This window comes from Barbatula barbatula, assembly GCF_947034865.1.
Source record: "Barbatula barbatula genome assembly, chromosome: 3".
NCBI classification, from domain to species: domain Eukaryota; kingdom Metazoa; phylum Chordata; class Actinopteri; order Cypriniformes; family Nemacheilidae; genus Barbatula; species Barbatula barbatula.
In genome coordinates this window covers 5136166-5159848 of record NC_136764.1, presented here as the reverse complement: position 1 = coordinate 5159848, position 23683 = coordinate 5136166, and the positions used below count along the sequence as shown (strand labels likewise).

At 41.9% G+C, this 23683-nt stretch overlaps 1 protein-coding gene across 2 annotated transcripts; it reads left to right on the top strand.

The window, feature by feature from the left end:
* gng7 (guanine nucleotide binding protein (G protein), gamma 7) lies at positions 1–23264 on the top strand. Of its 2 annotated transcripts, none has more exons than XM_079452485.1 (4): positions 1–492; positions 3845–3901; positions 19234–19355; positions 20320–23264. In XM_079452485.1, the coding sequence occupies exons 3-4, from the start codon at positions 19275–19277 to the stop codon at positions 20443–20445; spliced, it is 207 nt and encodes a 68-aa protein (XP_079308611.1). In that variant the 5' UTR covers positions 1–492; positions 3845–3901; positions 19234–19274; the 3' UTR covers positions 20446–23264. The 2 variants fall into 2 exon arrangements, with proteins under 2 accessions (XP_079308611.1, XP_079308612.1); XM_079452486.1 differs by having other exon boundaries at positions 492–697.
* The last annotated feature ends 419 nt before the right edge of the window (positions 23265–23683 follow it).

Sequence of the window (23683 nt, the reverse complement as noted above, 5' to 3'; positions counted from 1 at the left end):
GAGCAGATATTGTGCACCGGCGCCCTCTAGGGTCAGCGCGGGTCCCTGCACACTGCGGTGCCATTCGGGGCGAGAGATCGGAGCGCCCAAATGCGTCGCCTTAGAAAACCGTGAGACGATCAACCGCTGCGTAAAGTGCGCGCATTAGACCGGTCGGCAACTCAAAGGCGCAAAAATCTCACCGAGCAGCGAAACGGTCCATCGAAGGACGCAACCAAACCCGTCGTCGCCCGTTGAGGGTGGAGAAAGCGGATCTTGCAAAACTGATTGGTTTCCGATTTTACCGAAGAGCCGCCTTATTTGACTCAGAACCGACTCAGCTTTTTCCCAGGAGAGAAAAGCAAGTTCGTGTGCGAGGACGCTGTCACCAGCGGTGGGGGGACTGACTGGGTGGACACTGGTGCACGGAGGGGGTGGTGTTTGTTTGGTAGGGGGGCAACAATCTGCGCGAACCTGGCCCTTTAAATTACCTCCACAAGCACCGTGGACGAGGTGAGTGTGCAACGCGCTTTTATTTCTCTCCTTTCGCATCCGAGCATCCGTTCGCTTCGCCGAGCGTCGGTGCTTTTCACTGCGCCTTCGTCAGGCAGGGCGCGCGGCGCGGCGCGCAACTCCACCGGTGTCACGAATCCGAAAGCGCTTGAATTTACCGAGACTCCGGCGGGGCGGGGAACGGGCTTCACATCGGGAGCCTTTTGTACGTTATGCGTTTTAAATGGCTGCGCTGGGGAAAAACAAGAGGCCGGGATTGGCGTTCGGGCGTTTGCGTTACGCGAGCTTTAGCGGAAAACCCGACATTTCCACAATGTTAACGGGCGCCTCCTGTCAACACCTTTACGCGTTATGTGGTGTTGTTCCGCGAGCGCACGGAGATAAAACGACGGGACGGCGCATCCGTCGTTTGATGGAGTCTGTGGAGATGTACGCGGTGTACCGTTTGTCAAAATGCCCGCATTGTCTTAACATCGGTGTGAGCAAGGCCTACCAGCAGCAACAGACGCACAATATGCTGTGCGTGTTTAATAGACTGCACTTCTGCGCTGTTTGAGGGGGATTTATCATCGCCGTGGCGTGAAGACAAATGCGCACGAACGCAGTAATGTTGCCATAGTTCAATAGTTTCGGGGAGCTTTTAAAAACAGCCGAACATGACATCAGATCAGTCGCAGGCCTGCTTTTCCTTGCGTTCACTCTGTAGTTTACTTATGGCTTGAGCATCATTCGCTCTTTCATCTTTTTCATAGTCAGGAGAGAGTTGTCTGTTATTTACACTACGATCTCTTATACAGTATAGATGGTATGTGATGCATAGCAAGGAATGTTTCATTTTTTTTCCTTTACAGAGAAATCTCAAGAATTCCAAACAGGGCTGTGATTTCATCAGAAGGGATTTGATGTGCTCCGGTCAGGGGAACGTAGTGTAGTCGGAGAGCCGGTGGACCGCTTCTGTCGACCTGTTCTAGAGAAGTGATGTCATGAGGCGTTATCGTGATTATGGGCAACATTACCACGCTGAGCCACACGACACACTGTATACTGGACACAAGTGCATTCCTGCGTACATGTGTACATTTACATTTAGTCATTTAGCAGAGGCTTTTATCCAAAGCGACTTACAGGGAGTTCGGCGAGCAATAAGCGATATGTCATAAAATGTAAACGAGCAATTCTTTTATTATTGATAATCCTCGTGTCGTTCCATACCTGAATAACCAGAACACAACAAATATATTTTTGGAGAACGTTGTCGACAAAATAGCTTTTGGCCCCGTTGACTTCCATTGTATGTACATTTCACAAAATATCATTTTTTGTGTTCTTCAGAACTCGGATTCTTGATGATTTGTCATGCTATATTGAACAAGCGCTCGAGTGACACCATCCATTACGGGCCACATGCATCTTTAAAGGTCCAATGTGTCATTTTTGGCCGGAACGCAATATAATATACATAACCATGTCTTCGGAGGTGCATAAAGACCACGAAGCGTTAGGATTTTATTATGATTCGATCTACATGCACTCCTTACATAGAATTCATCACAAATTTTTGGATGACATTCTACGGTAGCCCCAAATGGACAAACTGGTCCAGAGAGCGCGTTTAGTAAATACATTACATCTTCGTTCTGTGTCAGCCAACATAGTGCTTAGAAATGACATATATTCTTTATATTATATGATTTTATAGTTTTGGAATCAGGCCTAGGACCGGTAGTTGGTAGATATTTGTCAATGTTTTTGAAAGCGATTCGATCATTTCCAGGAAGAAATATTTCCACTTTATAAAGAGCTTATTATTCGACATACGTCTATGTGTATATTTAGACATTATTTTATACGCGTCCGAGTTAACAAACAGTCAAAAGTATTTAATGTCACTCAGCACGGGCTGTTCGCTTATCTTGAAGTGACCCATATTTTCCCCGTGTTTCCAGGGACCCGCAGCTCATAATTACAGCCGGACGAACACCCGGTGCTAATGACCCAATCACCTCACTCACTCATTCTACAGCAACATAATTAAAACATACATTTCATCTACGCCTCTATATAAAGAAACCGATGGTTGGCAAAATGTTGCCGCTGGTTCTGTTTTGCTGGTCTGGGATCATACTCTGAGCTCTATTGAATGAGATGAGATCAATTATTCATGGGGTTTGATTTTGGCGCCTCGTCTCTCTCGTTGTACTTTGGCTTGCCTTGTTGGAAATAGTTGTTTTGACAACATGAATAATGGTTGTGGCTGCAGAGCACATTATTTCAGCATTTGAAGTCCGATAAGAAATGTTGGAGTAGTTTGAGAACCGTGTTGGCGTTACTACAACATCTCACCAAGGGAAACGTTCAGTGTGACATTTAAATCATATGCATGTATAATTTATGTGGAACTAAACATGAAAATGGTCGTTTTAGTTAGTAAGTCCGTGGGGTTTGTCAGTGGTTGCAAAGAATGGCATGGTTGTAGAGTAAAGGTAGTGTTGATAATGTGAATTGATGCGTTCAAAATTGCGAATTGACTGTGACCATATAGCTATGTCAATATGTATTAAACATATGTATACAATATATTTTTGACTAGGGATGTGACACTATAATCTCACTGTACAATAATACCTCGATATAAAGTCTACAGTACGATATTTTGGAAACGTGCCATAAGCGTCCTCTTTTCTTTATCCTCTAATCATAACTATTGCTTAGATGTATGAGTTATAATACGAGATGAGTTAAATGACCTAAAAATCCCCAAATAAATCGGAAAAAATGATGCATTGAAAAATTCCACATTGGTTCACTAGGGGGCAGGGTATTGATGCGAGGCCAGCATAACACGCATCATTTATTTATTAAAATAATGGCAGCAGATGGACCTTGCCAAAGTGAACATCTCTTATGTTTTCTAACATTCTCTATGTTAGGCCTGGAAGACCTATCGTTTCATACAGTCGTGTGACCCGGAGACAATTTTGCTATTGCGATAACACGATATCGATAATATTATAACATCCCCAATATTGACATTCGCTTCGTTCAAACCTGTCTGAACATATTGCTTTATCGTGATTATAAAGGGATTAAAACAAGCCTCACTGGAGATTAATCTGCCCGACTACTGAAAGTAGATTTAGATTGCGGTAATGCTAATTCTGCCCTAATCTGCATTAAATGAATTATGTGAGTGGCCTAGCATCAATGCACTGCCCCCTAGTGAACCTATGTGGAATCTTTCAATGCATTTTTTTCACTTGTTACAATCTGTCTTGTTTATTTAACGATAGTATTTTGCTAGTCGCTTGTTTTCTCGTTCTAATACCTGTTGCCGTGTGTTTTTGTCCCGCAGATAAGTGACCTGCAGGTTTCTGACTCGGCTTTGGTCTTCAACCTCTCCATCATCCAGGTAAGGCCAAGATGCAAGTAATAAAAACCAAACTATGAACGCAGATGTATGTAATGCCGACAGGGACATGCAGGCCATGCATTTTATGTAATGCAGCACACGCACGTCCAAATTTTGACCACATGGGGGCGTTTATGCACATCCTATGATGTATTCTCTGCAGCTGCAGTGAGCTGCATCCATAGCAACCGTCCAGGTCTAAGTCCACAGTTCAGTTTTGTTAATAGAGGTAGACCAGGCCTCCTTATGGCTCAGCGTGGAAATAAAAACGAATTGATGTCTACATGCCTCAAAATTGCACATTGCAATTGTGTTGACCTTTGTTTGCACGTGATATCGATTGGCTTGGAGTTTATATGCGTTTATTTTAGTCCTGCACAATAATGATGCCATACTGACCGTTGTTTGTCAAATATTTCGTTTTAAGAGTTTGACTTGGTGTCTCAGTAGTGGGGTTTTTGACTTTATGGTTTATTTTGTACTAATTGTACAAACATTAGTTACATGCTTGTTTGAGTTTATCCGTGCATAATCTTCTCAAGTCAACATAATACTGTTGACAATGTCTCAGATTTAAAGCTGCAATCGGCATAGTTTGTCTCTACATCACCGTCTCTGTTTCAAACGGAGGTTCAAAATATTACAATATGTCAAAACGTTATTGAGCATAATTGTGTCTGACATTTCTAGAGACGTGATACCCAACAGCTACAATTACAAATCATTATAATAAACCCACCCTACGAATGCTTTATGTACTATGTCGTTCTGTTTATTTTGAAACAAAAATAATTCGCGGACCGCTGCTTTAAATATGTGTAATGCATAATACATGTTATACGAATAGGCCTAATGAATACATTTTAGAATAATGGGTCATTCTCATAAAACATGATCATTTTAAATATAAAAAATATAATTCAATATATATATATATATATGTTTTGTAAGTGAATGACATGTTTTAATTTACACCAAATAAAAGTAATTGGATGTTGCACAAAAAACATATACACAATAAAGTTGAATAATCTCTCGACTGCGTACACGGCAAAACATCCTGTTTTGCTTTTTTAAGACCGTTACGGCAATGAGATTTGTTCGGGTCTTGAAATGAATGTGTTAAACACGTCAGACCTTGTTCGCAATGCCTAGAAAGGACGTTTGTTGATGCGAGTATTATATAAACGCTCTAAGCTAAAAACAATCCCTGCTGTCACAGTCAACTCCATGCGATGTGTCGACGTACTGTAAATCTACTACACCACAGTGTGGCAGTATAGGACCTCACTAGAGAGGCTCTTTTGTTTTTGTCTCTCTAGTTACTTTCTGCCTAGTCTAGACGGGCGAAACCTCGGACCAGATTCCTGCAGTCTTGCGTCAGCTGGGGGAAAGTTTGGGGGCCCGCTTGGAAAAACGTGCATGAGTAAAAAGACCTCCCGAGCCTTAAGTCTGGACTGCACACAAACACGGTGTCTGGTTTTACAGAGGAGACTGTTTTTGTGGGGAAGACAGAAAGATTTTGTCACATGCTGACTTGAAACATGTCTGTGAGGGATGGACCGTAGGCCTGTCTCGGGGCCAAGCGTCTCTCGCCGTCTCTTTCAGACTTTACAAGCGACCTGTGTTGTATAATTCCATATATAACATATTACATATGGCCACACATCGCTGGGGCATGTGACACGATGGTCTTGAATAATACCCACAATAAATGCGCTGTCGTTATAAAATACTCGAACCATTACAGGAGTGCAGTGTATCTGAAATAAGTCTGATGTTTCTGTAGATCTTTCGTAATGTTTTGCAGCCTCGCAGGTTGTTATTAAACAGTTGGATGAGCGGTTGGCAGGTGAATATCCCTTAAGACCTCCGCTATCCGTGTTGTGAAAGAACAGAGCTGTTATAAAAGGCTTGGAGCGACTACAGAAGCGTGTGGTCATGATGACTGTGCTATTTGTGTAGTAAGCTTTCAAAATATGAGTCAGCAGCTGTGCTCCAGACTGCTGGATGAAAACTGAGCGGCTGACGTTCACATCAGGGCTTTTTTTTCCTCGGGTAGCTCGTATGACAGGTGTCAGTGTTGCGTAAACTCTTCCTCACAGAGATCCTTTGGGATTTGTCTTGTAACAGCTTATGTCACTTCTCCGAACCTCCAGATGGATCAGGCACCGGGGGTTTTAATGGACGATTACCGAACGCTCTGAGCGGGAAGAGGAAATAAAGTAGCCGTCGCTCCATTCCACGAGCATATTCAGTTTGTGTGTTGCCCGGCGACATGCAAAGCTGGAAAGCTTCTTTTGTAACTGTTTTTGGAGATTAAGTTTGCAAAGCAGCGTGCCGGATTTGGCAGAAACCTGCGGTAAATGATAACCGTTGCAGGGAACTGCTGACTAAAACAGTGGTGTGTCCTCGAATGATCAAATGTGGGAACCAAAGTATAATCCTTTACTAAAGTCTACTAAACTTTTAAACTATTACTTAGTTGCCGGCATTTTTCATTATATTTACAAAACTATCGTGCCCCCAAAATGATTTTTCTGTATGAATATGCAAACATTTCATATATCAAAAGAAAGAACAGAGCATCTCTGGTTTAGGCCCGATTCGTATTTCACGTCTAAAATCGTGAGCCGGGCCTCTTTCTCTCTTCAAATGACCCATGGTGCACTCCGAAAAGTTGTTTTTGATTATTTCAATCTCGATGCGGCGGCGATGCATCTAGAAAAATATGCCCTTGTCTAAAATAACGAATATGCGCGAAATGTGAACCGGGCCTTAAACAACATAAATGTTATGCTAGCTTCATTCATTTTGTATCAACAGTTAAATACGGATTGTGTTTTTTGGCAGGCAAAGACTGTCCAGTTCGGATTCAGAATGATGATCATAATGTCGATTTTGGATCCATAGTTTCTCTACTTTTTGGAAAAGCTCTTCCTACTGTATAACAGTGAAAACACAGAAAATCTTGTACGAGGAAGAAATAGATGTTCTTTCCTCTTTGGCAGGGAGTAGTTTTGATTTTTTCCGTGTCCTGGATTAGTGCTGTCAACCGATTAATCGTGATTAATCGCATCCGGATTAAAAGTTAATGTTTACGTAACATACGACTGTGTACCAGGGCTGCTCGATTATGACACAAATCATAATTTTGGCCATTATTAAGATCCTGATCATTTAACACGATTAATCATTAACCCTTAAAACAACATAGAAAATAAACAACTTGGCTTTTAAACTCTGAATTTAACTAAAAAATACATGTTCAGAAATAGCACTGCTGAACCACTGTAAAGGAAAGGTGTGCGCTGTGGATTAATACTACAAGAAAAGAGAGGATCCTTGCAAAATGGAATGCGGCACAATAATCGTTTACCTCGATCATTTCGTTTTTGTAATTGATGAAGGCCAAAACTGACCATTACGATTAATTTTCGATTAATCGCACAGCCCTATTGTGTACTGTGCATATTTATTTTGTATTTATAAACGCATCTAAATATTTATAAATCTATATCTGTGTATGTGTTGTTTTTTAAATACAAAATGCACAATATACAGACGTATATTATGCAAACACAAACTGTTATTTTGGATGCGTTTAATCGCGATTAATCGCTTGACAGCCCTAGTACGAATGATATGTAAGGTAAGGTTTTTGCAGTATTAAAATACCTTGAAGTAAAAACTAATATTTTTGGTGCCATTCACTGCAACAAGCAAGTAACTGTGCAACCCACTTTGGAGTTGGGTAGTGTTGGAATTTTACTGCTGATCATTTCCTATTATTATTGAGTCCACAGTTTTGACGTTTCAAGATATTAAGGCCATTCAGCATGCCTATTGACTGGTTTTCACATCACACAGGATTTGTTAAATGTAAGGATCCGGTTCCAGCACTGTAATTGATTTTCAATTCCCAATTCTACGTGTGACCCACAGTTTGGAAACTCCATGGACTAAAGCAATATCAAACTCGCAAGCATGCTATTATACTAAATAGAGTGGCATGAAAGTCATGACATGAATATAATAAGACTCCTGCTAAAGTATACAGAACATTTCTATCTATTTTCCAGCATGACATTAGAGAGGTTAATAATGGTGTGCATGTGCAGTTTGGAGGTGCAAGCACACACAACAGCCCATCAAAAGTAATGACTAATACATGTTATTTAGACCTGATGACAGCAAGTCCTTCTGCCTCGTGAACGCTGTGTTATTTTCACCGCGGCCCCCTCACAATCTCTTCGGCATTCACGAGTCCCTATTCAGCTATTCAACCGTTGCCCGCATTCCTCTCGTTCTCTACTGGCTTGTCGTTAAAAAAAGGAACGTCATGTGGGAGAATGTGAGTAACGGCCTCCGCTCCTCCACCCGCCTTCCCTCCATCGTTTGATGTGTTGCTGTGTTCAAGGACTCCCCAGGATCTAGATCCGTAGTCTCCCACCTCCATGTGTGGAGGGAGAGCGTGTGTGCGGCCCACCCCGGTGCATGTTCGCTCCACCGCTCCACCGCCTCCTCCTGTATGACAGTTTATTTAACGCTGCTTTATCAGGCCAAATACTCGCATTCTTTGCATATTTACAGCAATCTAAAGTCAAAATAAGTACGCAGCTAATGGTGTGCAAATTTAGACTCTTTGCTAGTCCTCACACGTTTGCATCATAGTTTTTCATCCGTGCCTAAGTAACACCGATGGTAAGAGGATGTTTGCATGTTTTGCATTCGAATGACTAAAAGGTCCATGCCGTTCTCATGTGCAACGTTCCTCTCGCTTGAATATGAATGATTTTTTCCTAGAAATGCCAGTGCTAGTGCTAGAAATCCTGTTTGTATGAAAGAGCTGATTGTATTGGTTTGATTTGCAGAAACGGAAAGGAGTCGTTCTGGAAGGGTATTACATGTGCAAGTGGATGATTCGGGACATAACAAACTGTTTATTTTGTTCTTCTTTCTATGTTTGGAGTCATTTGATAACATATCTGTGTCCCACTCATGGTCCGTCTTGTCTGGTGTACTAGTTCGGAGCTGCTATCTGTACTGCTTTATAAACCTTTGGTACATTCGCCTGTGCCACATCATGATGTCTTGCGCTGGAACCTCGTGCGCTTGAGGATCATTGGCATTGTTATCTCTCAGCTTTCCCAATAACTATATAATTCAGCAGATATCCAAATACTGGAATACAGGCTGTATGTTAGTGTAATACTGTATTGAATCGTGGACTTTAGTAGAGGGTTCGGTGAGATTATACTTTGGTTCCCACATTTGATCATTCGAAGACACACCGCTGTTTTAGTCAGCAGTTTAGGCAGTGTTGTGAGAACAGAGGGAGTGTTTGGAATGACACGCATATCATATTTAAACAGTTTGTATACAATGCACAGTTGCACTTTTTGTAGGCATTTGATAAATGTGTAGTATTCAACTTAAGCACGCTGTTGGAATGCTGTAACCTCAAACGCAACATGAACGTCAGGATGAAACGTTTCAATTTACGATTTAAGATACTGATGTACGATACGATTAATTTTTACAATATGAGTAGAGACAAATTAGAAATGAACAACTGCCCTTTATTTTTCCTCAAATGCTGCACATTTCGTTGTAAAATAAAAATATACGTTGTCAAAAAACTAAATGAAACCGCAATTTTAAAACAAATTCCAAATAAAAAATAAAAAAAGTAATAATACAAAAGTCTCGTTAATATAAACAAACTAAGACTTTGTGCTTTTCTAGGATTTTTTAACATTTAAGAAATATCAGCATATCCACTTGTTTCAAGTTTGCAGTAAACACAGCAGTTCAAAACGTGTATCGCGATTCAAATAACATCTCAACCGGCTTGAATCGTCACATATTATAATCGATTTTCAACCGGCTCATGCTGAATCGTTACATCCCTAATTGAAAGATATTTTGAGACATAACTAGAAAAAAAATGCACAATAGTCGTATTTTTAAGATTATAACTGTATGCTACTTGATTAAGATACAACATAGTGAGTGCGATTTTTGACAAATATTTTATATATAGGGATTATTATACTATATGTGCACAGTGCAGTAAATTGTATGCATTTGCTTTTATTCATCTGCCATTAAAACGACACTGCAAGTGTAGTTGGAGATTAAACAGACTGAACCCATGGCCGTTTGCGCCCAGGACTCATCAACTTTGACCCGAGTCTGACACAAGTTGACCCTTCTCATGACTAGACAGAAGAATCTCCTCCACTCTCCCCCTCCTCAGGTTATCATGGGACCGGGGTGCTGCAGCTGACACCTGCCCGTTTTGCCACCAATGCACCAGAACTCTTCAGTCGTCCTGCAAAACACTTGAGATAACAAACTTCTTGCCATTTATCTACTAAGTTCAGTGCCTTTAAAGGCGTTGTAGATATTCAGATTGTAGGCCTGGCATGGATCATTCCCATTGTTAGTAATATGCAGATTTCCTCTCGTACTTATAACAAGTAGGTTAAGCTCCTAGAGCACTGACCCAATTTAAAGGGCCTTTACACAGACGGTAAACGTCTCTACACTGGGGAGGATTGCGGAGAAGAGGTGTTGCTTCCCAGCAGTAAGTCCTGTCCTGCAAACCTTGGCCAAAGGTTTAGCAATGTGCACATCAGCGCTGCATAGAACCAGTTATCATGGGTTTAAGGGATGCAGAACATGGCAAGAGTAAGAACGTGCAATTAAAGACCAGTTACAGTGCTGTATTCTGACTTTAACATTTTTATTTAGCCAATTTTTTTATGCTAAAATGACAACTCCATTATTAAGTGCATTACAACACTTAACTTTACTAACTTCTTCATTTCTAACTGGCCTTATTAGAGCAACAACAGCAATGCTTCACATATTATCGCATGTCCAGGCTGTTTATTATCAATGGGTCATTTAGCACCCCTTTCTTTCAGGCCATAGTTTACATTCTCTGTGCAAGCTCCAGACAAACAGGGAGCACATGTGCTAGAGTCAATTACAGTCTTTGCACTGAGGGTGGCTTGTTTGGGAAAGCAGGCGCGAGGTTCGACACCTGTGCAGCTGATATCTGCAGCAGCTTCTCACAGCTGGGGTCCGGTGGGGACCAGGCCACAGACCAACTCAGAGCCGTGCATGTGAACCGCCTGCTTTAAGCAGTTTCACGACAGAGGTGCGATGTGACCTGCCATATATCTCCCTAATGCCCTGCTGTTTAGGTTGTGGCCATCGAGTGGCTCGGAACAATCTTTCCCATTCTCTCTCTCGCTCTCCCCCAATTACAAAACCACAGATGACATGGACACGTCAATAAATCTGCTTCCATTACTGCCTTAGTAATGATCAAGATCTGTCTCCATTGCGAGTCATGTGCAATTGATTCCATGTGGTCCAGGAGGGACTGAAATGTTCCTCCTACACAATAATGACTTGTTCTACCTGGTTTGAGAAAATATAGGTTTGACTGCCGCTATAAATCCGAACGGTCTCTGCTTGGTGTGGCATTCGATTGAATCTCATCTTTATAGGGATCTGTTCTGTTTCTGGTTGCGTGTGTGTTTCTATATACATTCAATTAATGTATAGATATTTAAAAGAAATGCACTGTGTTCTTTCAGCAAGTTTATTTAAGCAGACACGTTATGTGCATCATGGGATGCAGGGGAAGCGGTAAGCAGAATTTGGCAGTTGTGTTGTGTCACTCAAGTTGTTCCAAAGAACTGTGTGACGAGAGAGAGATTAGCTCTCTAGCTCTGTAGATCAGCACAACGTCACATCCTGGTGCTGTAACAACAGATTAAAGACAAAAGAGACTGCAGACCATGAATGGCTAGGGATCTTGCTCATTATCTCGGATGGTTTGCATAGGCTTTAAAATGATAAAAAGCATTTTGCAACATGTAATACCGCAGTTAACTGCATAGACTAATGCAGGATTAGTTTCATTTGATCATTAGGGAAGATGCTTTTCCATAAAACTTGACTAGCGTTCCCAACAGTGCTGTCGCTTTTATCAGAAGCTTTAAGAGCAGAAGAGGAAAGGGTGTGCCCTGGCTCTTGCGTCATAGGCTGCCTTGACCGGCTTTGTCTCGCGTCATCTCAAATATCTCCCAACCTCCACATATGGGCATTCCTTCAAGGACAGATCCAGCAGAACGCTCTCGGCTTCTTTGGCAACTCCATGATAAACCTCAGATTGTAAACATAAATGCTTTGCACCATATTGTGAATATCGAAGACACATGGTGAAAGTTAAATAAAACGTCCGTTCAGTCGTAGGAGCAGAACAGTGGACGCGTCGGCTCAGAATCCCCCAGATAAGCGCCACTCACGCTTACTGGAAGCGGCGTCGGGCCCCTCAGGAGTTCCCCACTACACCACGTCCTCTGCCCATATAAGGAAGCAGACGGAGGAGGAAGTCGGCTATTGAGAAGCCGGTTAGTCAGATTCTCTGTTCAGTCCCGTGTGCTTGTTTACCGGCTGCTCTGCGGGCTCAGCACAATGGCTATTGGCACCTGGCTCTCACCTCAAAGGTTGTCTTGCGTCCAGCACGCACACACATCAAACGGAAGCCACGTGTTTGCACGAGTGACCCAGGCAGTGAAAAGACCCTCTTACTCACAAGTTTGTGAATCATGAAAGACTCGAGCCATCTTGTAAACACACAGTTCTCAGAATAGCTGGAGGGCAAGAGGCTGTACTTTTTTTGCCATGGTGCAGATTGTTATCAGGTTGTGCACCTTCCTCTGCACGGTCACGTACAGTTTCTCAAATCTTTTCTAGATCCGGTTGTCATGAAATCGAGTCGTTTCGTCATTGCAGGAAACTTAGATTTGTGCTCCATGCGTTTCTTTTTCTACACATCCGTAATGTAAAAAATGTCACCAGTGAGGTGGATCCGGAGAGGGTGCGTCTCTCCCACACATACTCTCTGTTTTGACTAGATGCACTTCCTGACCTCAGGCTTCTGTCGCCCGCATCCCAGGCGCTGTAGGGACAAGTTATGGTTCATTTTTCCTCCTCTCCACATTTGAACCTCACCCTGGCCTCTCTTGCACAGTCTGCAAAGAGACGCCGCCTCCCTAAAACCTTCCAGAACTTCACTGAATAAAAATGTGTTTGTTGGCGGCGGGGGTGTCGTGCATTTTCAGGACTGGCTCTGTAATGATTATTTTCCCAGATAGCACAACCACGTCCGCTAAAGATCTGGGAAACATCTGCCGTGTAAAAACATCTGTTTTACATGCATTCTAAATCATTAACATCTTACAGACATCATACAGATCTGACAGCAGACGTCTTAAGAGACGTAATGCAAATGAGGATGTAAATGCAGACATCTTACATATGTATGTGTGCTATCGTGGTTTTGCTAGATTGAACTGTTATTAATGCATTAAAGGCTGTTGCATAATTTGCTTGATGTATGCTAGTTTTTCGACTTGTTTCGCATGCATTGACATCAACATGCTCTTGCCTTCTCTTTCGGTTATGTCCGTATCGTTTCCGCTGATCAATGGGAATTCTTCATATGGTTTCTGTGAAAGAATACGTTCTTTTATGAAGCATTATGTTGGCTGTTGTATGTTGTTTGCATTCGTATCCTATTCATGTGTTGCAGTGCTTTTGATAACAAGATTTCTAGTCTCAATGGTTTCTTGTAGTCTGAGACACAAACTGCATTGGGCGACATTCCTGCAATTCCTCTGACTATTTAAACAAAATGCCTTACCAAGCATGTTTGCACTGCTGGGCAATTTTATGGTATTATCATAAAGTGGCTGGACTAAAGCTAGTTATGGCTTAACAAAGACATTGTCAAATCCATCTTTTGTCCGCCCAACTGTCAAACAAGTTTCTGACTGGGTGTTGTTGGTACCACCGAGTGATGCACGCACAGGCAATGCCAGCTACACCTGTCTGATCAAACGTTTGGCTGGGGTGTTGCCCACAATGCACCTGTCCCGACTGCAAGAATTCAGCACCATCATAGCAATAGTAATAAAATTGACCGAACGGACTTTGGGACTTTAAAAAAGGCAGCAAACACCCCCATACTTGTCTTTCTCAGAGTACCAGATCTTTTTTTTTACAAATCACATGCGCCTGACAGTAATGTAATGAGTGTGAAGGACAGACGTTGTATATGCCCGACCAAACAGTTTCCTCCCACTTCGGTCATTTGTACCTCATCAAGAACCGGGCTGTCTATTTTTCTGTCTGTGTGGTTATGAGACTGTCTGTGCTTTTGTCTCTCTATTCATGCATGCTTGTTCCCCCCACACACCCATGCTTACATTACTGAGACATCACTGTGCACATGCGTGCTATAGTGAGCAAACGCTCCGTCACGTGATATCTGCTGGGAGATGAGCAATCCGTTTATTTTTCCCCTATTTTTCACTTCCCTCCCCTTCTCCTCCCCCTGTTTCTTGCAAATGCTCTAATATCCTGGATGCTCTGACATTTTGTTTGGCAGCTGATCAAGCAGTACATGTTTTTCGGTTTCTGATTCCTGTAAGGAAGCCGTTGAGCGAGCATATTAAAGACAGGGGAGGTGGAACAATAACAGTCGTGCTGTTTGCAGTCGCCCTTGAATACAGCGCTGCAGTGTTATTGGTCATTAGTAACATCTTATCTCTTATCAGCTTTTCATGAAATGTTCATTATGTAAATAGTCGTCGTGTTTACCGTTGCTTACAGGCGACAAGAGGAAATTAAGAGCATTTTTGGAACGAGCTTGTTTTGAGTGTAAATTCTGGTTGGTTGAGTTGCATTTAAAGGAATTATACAATTCAGATAAACGCACAACTGACTGCACATTCTATAACTATGCACGACAATCCTATGAGGCATACAATAATAAACTGTAATATAGATGAACCATTAACCATTAAGTAACTATGCTTACTGTTATCAACGATTATAGACATTAGCATGTGGTCACAGCTTTGGTATTTTGAACGGGGAAAAGTGTGACGTTTAGTGCTTGTCAGTCATTGCACATGTGCAGTGCAAAAAAGTTTTAGTGCAATCTGACCTCAAAGGTCCAAAGTGTATTTAGTTTTTGGAGGATCTATTGACAGAAATGCAATAAAATGTGCATAACTATGTCGTATACAGATCTTACATAATGAACCGTTATGATGTTATTTCCTTCTATATACAGGTCGCCTTACATAGAATTAACAATGTTGTTTGTATAGTAGCGCTTAACAGACAACCTGCTCTAAGTATAAATAAATCTCCTTCAACAAAGAAGCGAAAACGTGACATCTTAGTTCTGTGTCAACCACCGTAGTGCTTTGAAAGGGAGGGGTGAAGCGAGCCGTTGGCTGCAATATGCAACCTTACCACTAGATGAGAATGTTTACGGTACACTTATACGATAAGATACGATACAATTTTATTTATATGGCACAATTTAAAAACACCCGAAGATCACCAAAGTGCTGCACAGAAAGACGATGATCAAAGTTTTAAAACAAACTGTCAATTATTAAAACGAAAGCTGTAACATAGTCGAAGGCAACTTAATGCCGAGCGGTACATAAGATGTAACTTAATGTCAGGTTAGTTGTATAAGGCACATTTGCACAAAATTGAAAAAAAAAATGTGATATGCAATAACTTTGTTGTGGTATACTATATCATAGTGCTAAAGTTTGCAAAGTAAATTAAAATAATATTAAAATCAGAAACCATATAAAAGATGGACGACACTTCCCCAATAACTTCCACTTTAGAAAATGAAGCCATAACTTTTCATATATGGCCGCCGACAAATTGCGCCAATGACATCATTTGGAGTCAGAATATGCGCATTAGTAAGGGCAAGCTAAAGCCTTGGTATCAAGGTCCCACCCGTATTCCCCAATGACTCAAACGGAAATTAAGAGGTCACCCCCATTTTATAACATCTTATAACTACCTAACACCAAACTTATTAGAAAAGCAAACTCTTTAACATATATCGGCATGAAATCATCCTTTGCCGAAATGTATTTCAATTGCAATTGGATTTTGTTTTGTTTGGTGTATGCCTCATTCGTTTACGTGGAGAAGGCGGGGTTAATTGACTTATGCTACAGCCGCGGCCACCAGGGGGCGATTAAATTGCTTTTGCTTCACTTATTGCAATCTTACATACTGCAATATGCACATTTGCATTATTTCGATATATCTTGCAGCCCTATACGTTGCATCCAAAATGTGGATATTGACTGTATTTATATTGACTTCTTGTATTTCTTGTAAAAGTATTTTCACACATGCTATAACAAACGTCAGGCTTCGGCCTCGTGCAGACCACAATTCCATTAGCCACAAAAATCAGTTAGTCTGATGCCAGTATGAGACATCTTTCCGTATCAGCCTTGAAGGGCCGTTGGTCACAATCCGTTGAGAGCCAGAACACTCACTTTTTTCCCTCTCTTCCCCTCACACTTCTTGTTCAGTACAGTCATATATACGGCCTTCCCGCCAAACACTACGCATCAGCCAAAAGGCCGGCAGCGTAGAAGCATGTAGCCTGGTGACTAAACAAATCGGCACTGTGCCATCAAGTGGCCGTTAGAGTTCTGTTTGATTCAACACCACATTGTGAGGCTTTATTGGAAAGCTGGCGGGTGCTGCCGCCTCGCTTTGAACTAAGAGTGAAAATAGAGCCTGCAAAGCTACACATATCCAGGCAGACTGCGACTGAACACTGCGGCTTAGAGCAACATACTGCAGAATCTGCATGCTTCACATTCTCACTTGACCACTGTTTACATCCTGCGTCCTACATGTATCTCTGCTCTTGGCTTGCAGGGGAATACCAAAACACTACGGTGATATACAGATTATTGGGACAGTTTAGCTGTTGGTTAACCATTTGGGATTTATTTGAAAGAAATGCTAACGTTTGCTAGGTGTGAGTAGTAATAGTATTGTGACGCTCTTGTTCATTGTTAGTGTTTCTATTCGCCACAGTGATTCTGTTACATTTTCGGCACAGAATATGCGACTGTTTACATGTTGAAGTGGCTTAAAACAGCACAAGCAATGAAGGGCGGGGTGCAGTTTTCTAATGAAGGGAAAAACGGCCACCCCGTCCCCCCCAAATTCCACTGAGCGGAGAAAGAGGCGCCTGTTTTGGAGAGTCCGCGCGGCTCTGGACCCGCGTAGTTATGCGAAAAAGAAGTGTGTGCAATTGCACGTGAGTCTGCTTCCAGCTCAGAGAGAGTGAATGAGGAGTGGTGTGTGTGTGTGTGTGTGTGTGTGTGTGTGTGTGTGTGTGTGTGTGTGTGTCATAGGCAATGGTTAATAATCCTCACTAACTCTGAGCGGAAAATAAAGTAACCTATGGATTTAGGGTGCTCGGTGGTGCCTTGTGTTTTGGCCTAACTCTCTGTAATTTACATTTACACATTTGCAAACACGTTTTTTATACAAATGGGCTTTCAGTGCTTTCAAGCTATACATCTGATCTGTATGTGTGTTCTTTAAGTATCAAATTCGAGACCTTTGTGCCAATTTAACCCACATTTCATCATGCAGCTCATTCTGATGCTCAACTATTCGAGCATGGCTCGATCGCACATCTTGAGATGATGAACATCTTCCAAATGCAAAGGGAAAAATGTAAATCAGTGACTGCAAATTAGAAGACAGTTGCATTATGTTGAGTTGTAATGTATTGTAATATTTTACACGTGTCCAGAGCTGCACGATTAATTGTAATCGCAAAAAGATTTTTCCGTCATTTGTAAAATCATTTTGATATTAATGCGTTAATAGTAAGCACGAAACATCATCTTGATATGTTTATGGAAGTACGGAGGCTTTGAAATACGGAGTCACAGAAGTTCAACAGCAGCAAATTATATCATATTAATTGGCTGTAACACATAATCAAAAATATGCTGAATGCATAAAAATATGTTATAATAAATATGCTAAAGTGACATCATAAAACGTATGTAAACCGACAGAATAATCGCGATTTGTCATTGTGATATAATTTTTTAGCAAAATAATCGTTCTTCATTCTTTCTTTGTTTCCAAAGATTCTGCAGCACGCATTCACATCATCTTGCATTCACATCATCTCGCACTCTCAGGATGTGCACTGAATAGGGTTCAATGTCAGCAGCCTACATGGTGCACTCCATGGCTCCATATATCCAAACCTTGTGCCAAATGTTTCCTGTGTAGGTTTTCTTAAAAAATAAAGGAAGATGTGGTTGGAAAGAAAGAACCGTGCAGACGTCTTCCTTCATAAGGACTGTATGTTTAAATCAATATACCAATGTGCTGGACAGGGCTGCCGTTCAATATGCCGTTGCCTATTTCCTGGAATGCAGCAGGCCGTGAAAGAGACTGTGTTTGCCGGGACAAGACAAAGCCCAGGCACTAAGCAACATGTGTTAACCGCTACGATCCTTCTAGGAAAGTCCTGGAAAGCCGGGGGTACGCCGTGCGTGTGGAGAGCGAGAGGGGCGCTTGTATAAGGAGCGTGTTTGTGTGGAGAGAGAACGAAACCTTTCATTGCCTCCAGTGTTTCCTCTGAGTCTGCGGTTACTTTGATACTCTCCTCTCTGTGGGTGTCCTGTTATTAAACTGTACATCTTGGCGTAAGTGCTTTTTAAAAAGACCTCTCGGCGAACGTGTATGTGAAAGGCTTGCGTTGTGCAAGGCGCACGACGCTGTTTGACTGCATTCAAAAGTGTTTATAGTTTAGATGAACGCGAGATAACTTCGCCTCTATTGTTACCTTAGTCGAGGTTTCCAAAGCAATGCCTTGAACCAGAACAGTCAACGGTACAAAAGATGTTCTTCTGCACGAGGCAGACCCTGCGACGTTAAGTTGGCTTCAATTTTTTATATCGACCGAACCGCTGTCGGAAATATAAAACTGCTTTTCCCGACGCATTTCGCTGTTCAGGGCACTTGGTCCCTAAACAAAGAGGGAGACGATAAGTATGTGAGCCTCGCAGCACAACTGCACCTGTTTTCAGTTTTAGCGTTTGTCTGATTGATGGGCATGTTGATCTGGGTGGTCCGGACTGAAGTTTCTGGGTCGCAGTGTGGTCATGCTGTCAGATTGTTTCTGTGATATACATATTTACTGCGCTAAGCCGTTTAAGAGGTTTGATTTATTGAGAGACATGACTATAAGTGAAATATTTAGCATATTTGCCGTCCTTGCCCGTGTCGTTTTGAGGCTTTTCGAAGTCCTAAGGAAAGCAACCCACAAGTAGTGTTTTATCTCGTACTTTTATCTTCTGCACGCAGTACGTGCCTGAAATTCTATCTGGACTTTAACCGTGATGCAACTTTTTTCGTTGCAGAATTTTCTCCCTTTTCCTGGCACGATAACCGATGGCAGAGAATGTCGACATCTAATAACATAGCGCAGGCCAGGAAGTTGGTGGAGCAGCTGAGGATCGAGGCTGGCATCGAACGCATCAAGGTACATGACGCATGCATGATTCTGTGCATCACTACAACTGTCGAGCATCATCCGTTTAGCTATGCATTCACTTTGCAGCGATGACGATACGTTATGGCATTCATCATGTGGCTGCTTGAATATGGACATGAAATATCGATTTGGGTTTTAAATTACGATATGTGGGGAGAAGGAGATAGCAAAGCTCTATGAGAGACGGCTAGCGCAGTGATGTAGCATATCAGTTGCCCGAAGCTGTGTTTACCGATATTGTTTAGTGGTCTTTACGTAAGGATTATCACAGAAAAAAAACCTGACAGTGTGTGAAGAACCTTGATGTCTTAAATAACGACTTCGTAAGAAATGAAATCGGTATGTTCATCTCTATTCTACGCCATTTTGTTGTATAAATAGTGTGAGTAGTGCGTTCACATTGAAATTGTCCGAAAAGGAGTTCGCTTTAAGTGCCGAATGATGGTTAGTATAAACCTATTTAGTATCCCAATTGGGAATACGATACTACCCTTCTAAAAAGTGCATAGTATATAGTATGTCATTTGGCACACAACTAGCGTTTAGATATGCTAAGTTCTAATATGTTTGTGCAAGGTAATACAACTCTGTTCATGAAATCATTAATTTCAGTATTTATAATATTATAATTGAAAATATGAGTACGTTGTAGAATGTCATGAGGTAACAGTGATGAGTGATCCGAGGCAGGCTGTTCACACGACTATGCAATTTACATTCGGGTATGAAAAACAAACGGTCGGCTCAGACTCGGTTCTGTCTCAGGTGGGTTTTTATCCAAATAAATGAATTTATGAATATTGGGTTCGGGTAAGACGTTGTTTGGGTCGGGTACCGATCTTTGGAGACCAACATATTGATCTGCGATGCGCTTATGGGCAACGCGAGCTCAAATCTCACTAGCCCGAAAAGACCTAAATTAAAAAAATGTTTCTTTTGTGTTTCTCTTCAGGTGTCCAAAGCTGCCGCTGACCTCATGAGTTATTGCGAGCAGCATGCTCGCAGCGACCCTCTGCTGGTGGGGGTTCCCACCTCAGAGAACCCGTTCAAAGACAAGAAGCCTTGCATCATCCTATAGCTACTCTCTCTCCTCCAGCTATCTCAGTCCAAACAGCGCCCATCCCCGGCCAATGGGCATTTCAGTCCAACACATCTTTTACCTGGAATCCACAGTATTGTCCAGAAAATCAATCTGTCAGAATAAAAACAAAAGGGGCAATGTCTGAACACCTAGCGTCATGTAGCCCGGCGTTGAGTGCGTCTATATGAATGAATATACGCACGCGTGCGTACTACACTTCACGCATATGGACTCACTTAACAGGAGGTGGCAGATTTTGAATTTGGAAACTATTTTCACAAGATTATACAGCGCAAAAGAGGCTGAGAGCATGTTTTTCAGTGCAGTGGGTGACGTTACGACCACAGGTGATAGAGGAGAGCGGTTATGCCGACTGACTAGCTGGCTAGCCGGGTCACTCTATGGTAAACGCTTCAGTTCAGTATTAACCCTGCATTGTTACGTTCGATCCGCAAGCTAAAGGTTCATTTTTGATTCGTATGGCCAAAATGGAATCCAGGTATCCAGGCACATTTACAAAAGGGATTCACGACATTAACCGGAGTTGCCAATAGTCCGTTTGTGAGCTGTAGTTTTTCTTCTCGTGAATAACAACACATGTTTTGGGCTTTTTTTCTAGTCTTTATACTATATTTCCGAATCCTCAGACGCGAAGTATAAAGGAATAATTTTCTATAACGCAGAATGAAACCTAGCTTATAACTCCTTCCCAGCCCCCTGAAACTCTTGTTTGAGATGCTGATTTGCAGAAAAACAAAATGTTTCCAACATTTGTGTTCAGATCTGACCCCCGAAATAGTAATGATCCTTTAGTATCAGTATTTTAAGATGTTAATAACAGAGGCTCAGCCCCATACGAAGGTGTCATTTGAAAAGAAACGTCCAAGCCCCGGCATCAGCTAATCCTTTTCTCTAAAGCCAAACTTGATTGTAAAATCCACACGGAAGGAAAAAAATGTACACACTTTCTTTCGGACATGTTGAGAGGTGTTAACTTTGAGAATAGCTGTTTGGATTTGTTTGTTCCGATTTCTTCTTTCTATGGAAACATGGAATCTGGTCATTGAGTATGAAACTGTACAGTGTTTGATAACTAAAGCGCATTCATTTTCTTTTGGATGTTTTATCTTTTTTGTAATCTTCGTGTAATATTTCTGTTTCCTCACCACTCATATTTAACCTCTCGGTTCGTCTTCTTTGAAGCAGTGAAGGAAGCGATGGACGGCTCCTGTGCTCTTACATCGGTTACGCTGGTTACCTGTTCCCTTTTAGGGAATGTGGAATGGATTGTTGACACTTTACACGCAAAGCTGTTAGGTGCTCAGGCCATTGTACCGTTCTATACGTTTAAGGCACATGTCATGAGGTGGTCCGCTGTTTGGATGTCCAGTGTAATGCAACCAGTCAGTGGGTTTGGCTTGGTCTCGTGCAAAATTTTAAGATCGGGGGGGACAAGGTCAACCCACAACTCTGAATGTGTCCATTTGCATCCAGCACATGATCCAAGCTTAACTGGAAGTGCCAATCCTTGAAAAGTAACAGTACAAAGATGAAGAGTAATGAGATTTGTGCCGAAAATAGAATCGCCCCATTGTCCCTCCTTATGCGACGGAAAACAACGACGGTGCAGCCAAGTGGGTCTTGGGAATAGTGTCGTACTGTAAGGGGGATAGAGGGGGGCCTGTGCTCTCCGCAGCCTACAGGATGTTGCCATCGGCCCTTATTTGGCATGATTAAGCGTGTGTAGTGGTCACAAGTTTGTGTGAGTCATCTGGCAGGCCATTGAACGACAGAATCTCATCACTCTGTCAGTCAGCCCGCAGTGGACCGAGCCGTTTCAGTGACATCACTTCTTGTCTGGCGGAGCATTAGGTTGAAGTTGGCTTGATCGCAGCGCACATGTAGGGTTGTCGTGAAGATCTTGGACGGTCTTGCTTTTGACAAATCTTGAGATACTATGATGTTATGTAATGAAGAGTTGTAATTGAATCTCTTGAAGTATTATATTAGAAACTCGCTCACTTCTCCATTGTTAACCGCATTACTACAAAGACATTAGGAAAAAGCCTTTGGAGAGGTGCATTAATTCACTCCAGACGTGTAATGAGCGCTAAGCTAAAGGTTGCGCTCAAGAAACGTTTATAAAGAATAATATGATGTTTATTCACCAGATGCCAACTCGCTGTACCGTCATTGATGGTATATCACTGGAGCAAACACTGTGAAATTCAGCTAAATTAAGTTTGCTTATCAGTTATGAGTTCTCCACCCTCTTGACTCGCAGTGTCGGGATGCACTGTGCTCCAAAGTATTTAGTATGCTCGCACCACCAGTGCAAGGTTACTTCTAGATTTAATGACCACGTAATCGTTTCGCTCGCTATGAAACCCGATGTATGCAAGGGAGCGCGCTCATTTCCACTTTGCGTCGCACACGGCAAGAACAACTAAGGTGCTGGGAAGGCCATGATACCTTAACCTCGATTCCTTGTTCCCAACGTCATTTTCTCTCCATCGCGCTCCCTTGGTGACCGCGAGAGATGAGATTTAGGCTTCGTGTGGGTAAAATCTGTAGCCGAGTCCTTAGCCAGTAGATTCGATCTCAGCCTGTCCCATTTCTTTGTGTTTTTTCCTGTGTATGCATATGTATCTTTCTGCCTTGATTATGAAGAAATATATCTATTTTTTGTAATTGTTCTCCTCGGATGTGCCATAAATCATGTTTTCTTGCACACTGTTAATATTTTGTGGATATTGCTGTTTAAAAAGGATGATATCGAAAAAGTAGATGAAATAAAGACAAAATGTTACTCTGCATCGATGGGAGTTGTCTCATGTGTTATAAAGTGGTGTGGACAGCCGGATCGCACAGGAATGTCTGAGTTTAAGGTAGCGAATTCATAGAAAACGTAGGATTGTTAGAAAAAAAACAATGAAGCTCAACGCCTTAACCTAACCGTCACTGGTGCAAAAGCTAATCGTACAAAAATGTACAAATGAGATTAGCAACCTTGTCAAATAGTTATGAACCGCTATGAGATTGTGTTGGTTAAGCTTTGTATCAGGATTATTACGATATACCAGAATTGGCAATAGCCGCATTATTTAAAAAACGCAATTATCGATATTGTTTTAATGAGAGAAATAATTCACCACTTGTTTAAAGTTTTGCTTTAAGAGCTACAATGGTAAGTGTTTGATTTATCGACCAAGAGAAAACAAAAACAAGCAACATT

Bases quoted from the DNA above. Each gene is read 5' to 3' on its own strand.
- gng7 (XM_079452485.1), top strand. From the start codon at position 19,275: ATGTCGACATCTAATAACATAGCGCAGGCCAGGAAGTTGGTGGAGCAG. The intron at 19,356-20,319 runs GTACATGACGCA...GTTTCTCTTCAG, and splicing joins CTGGCATCGAACGCATCAAG to GTGTCCAAAGCTGCCGCTGA.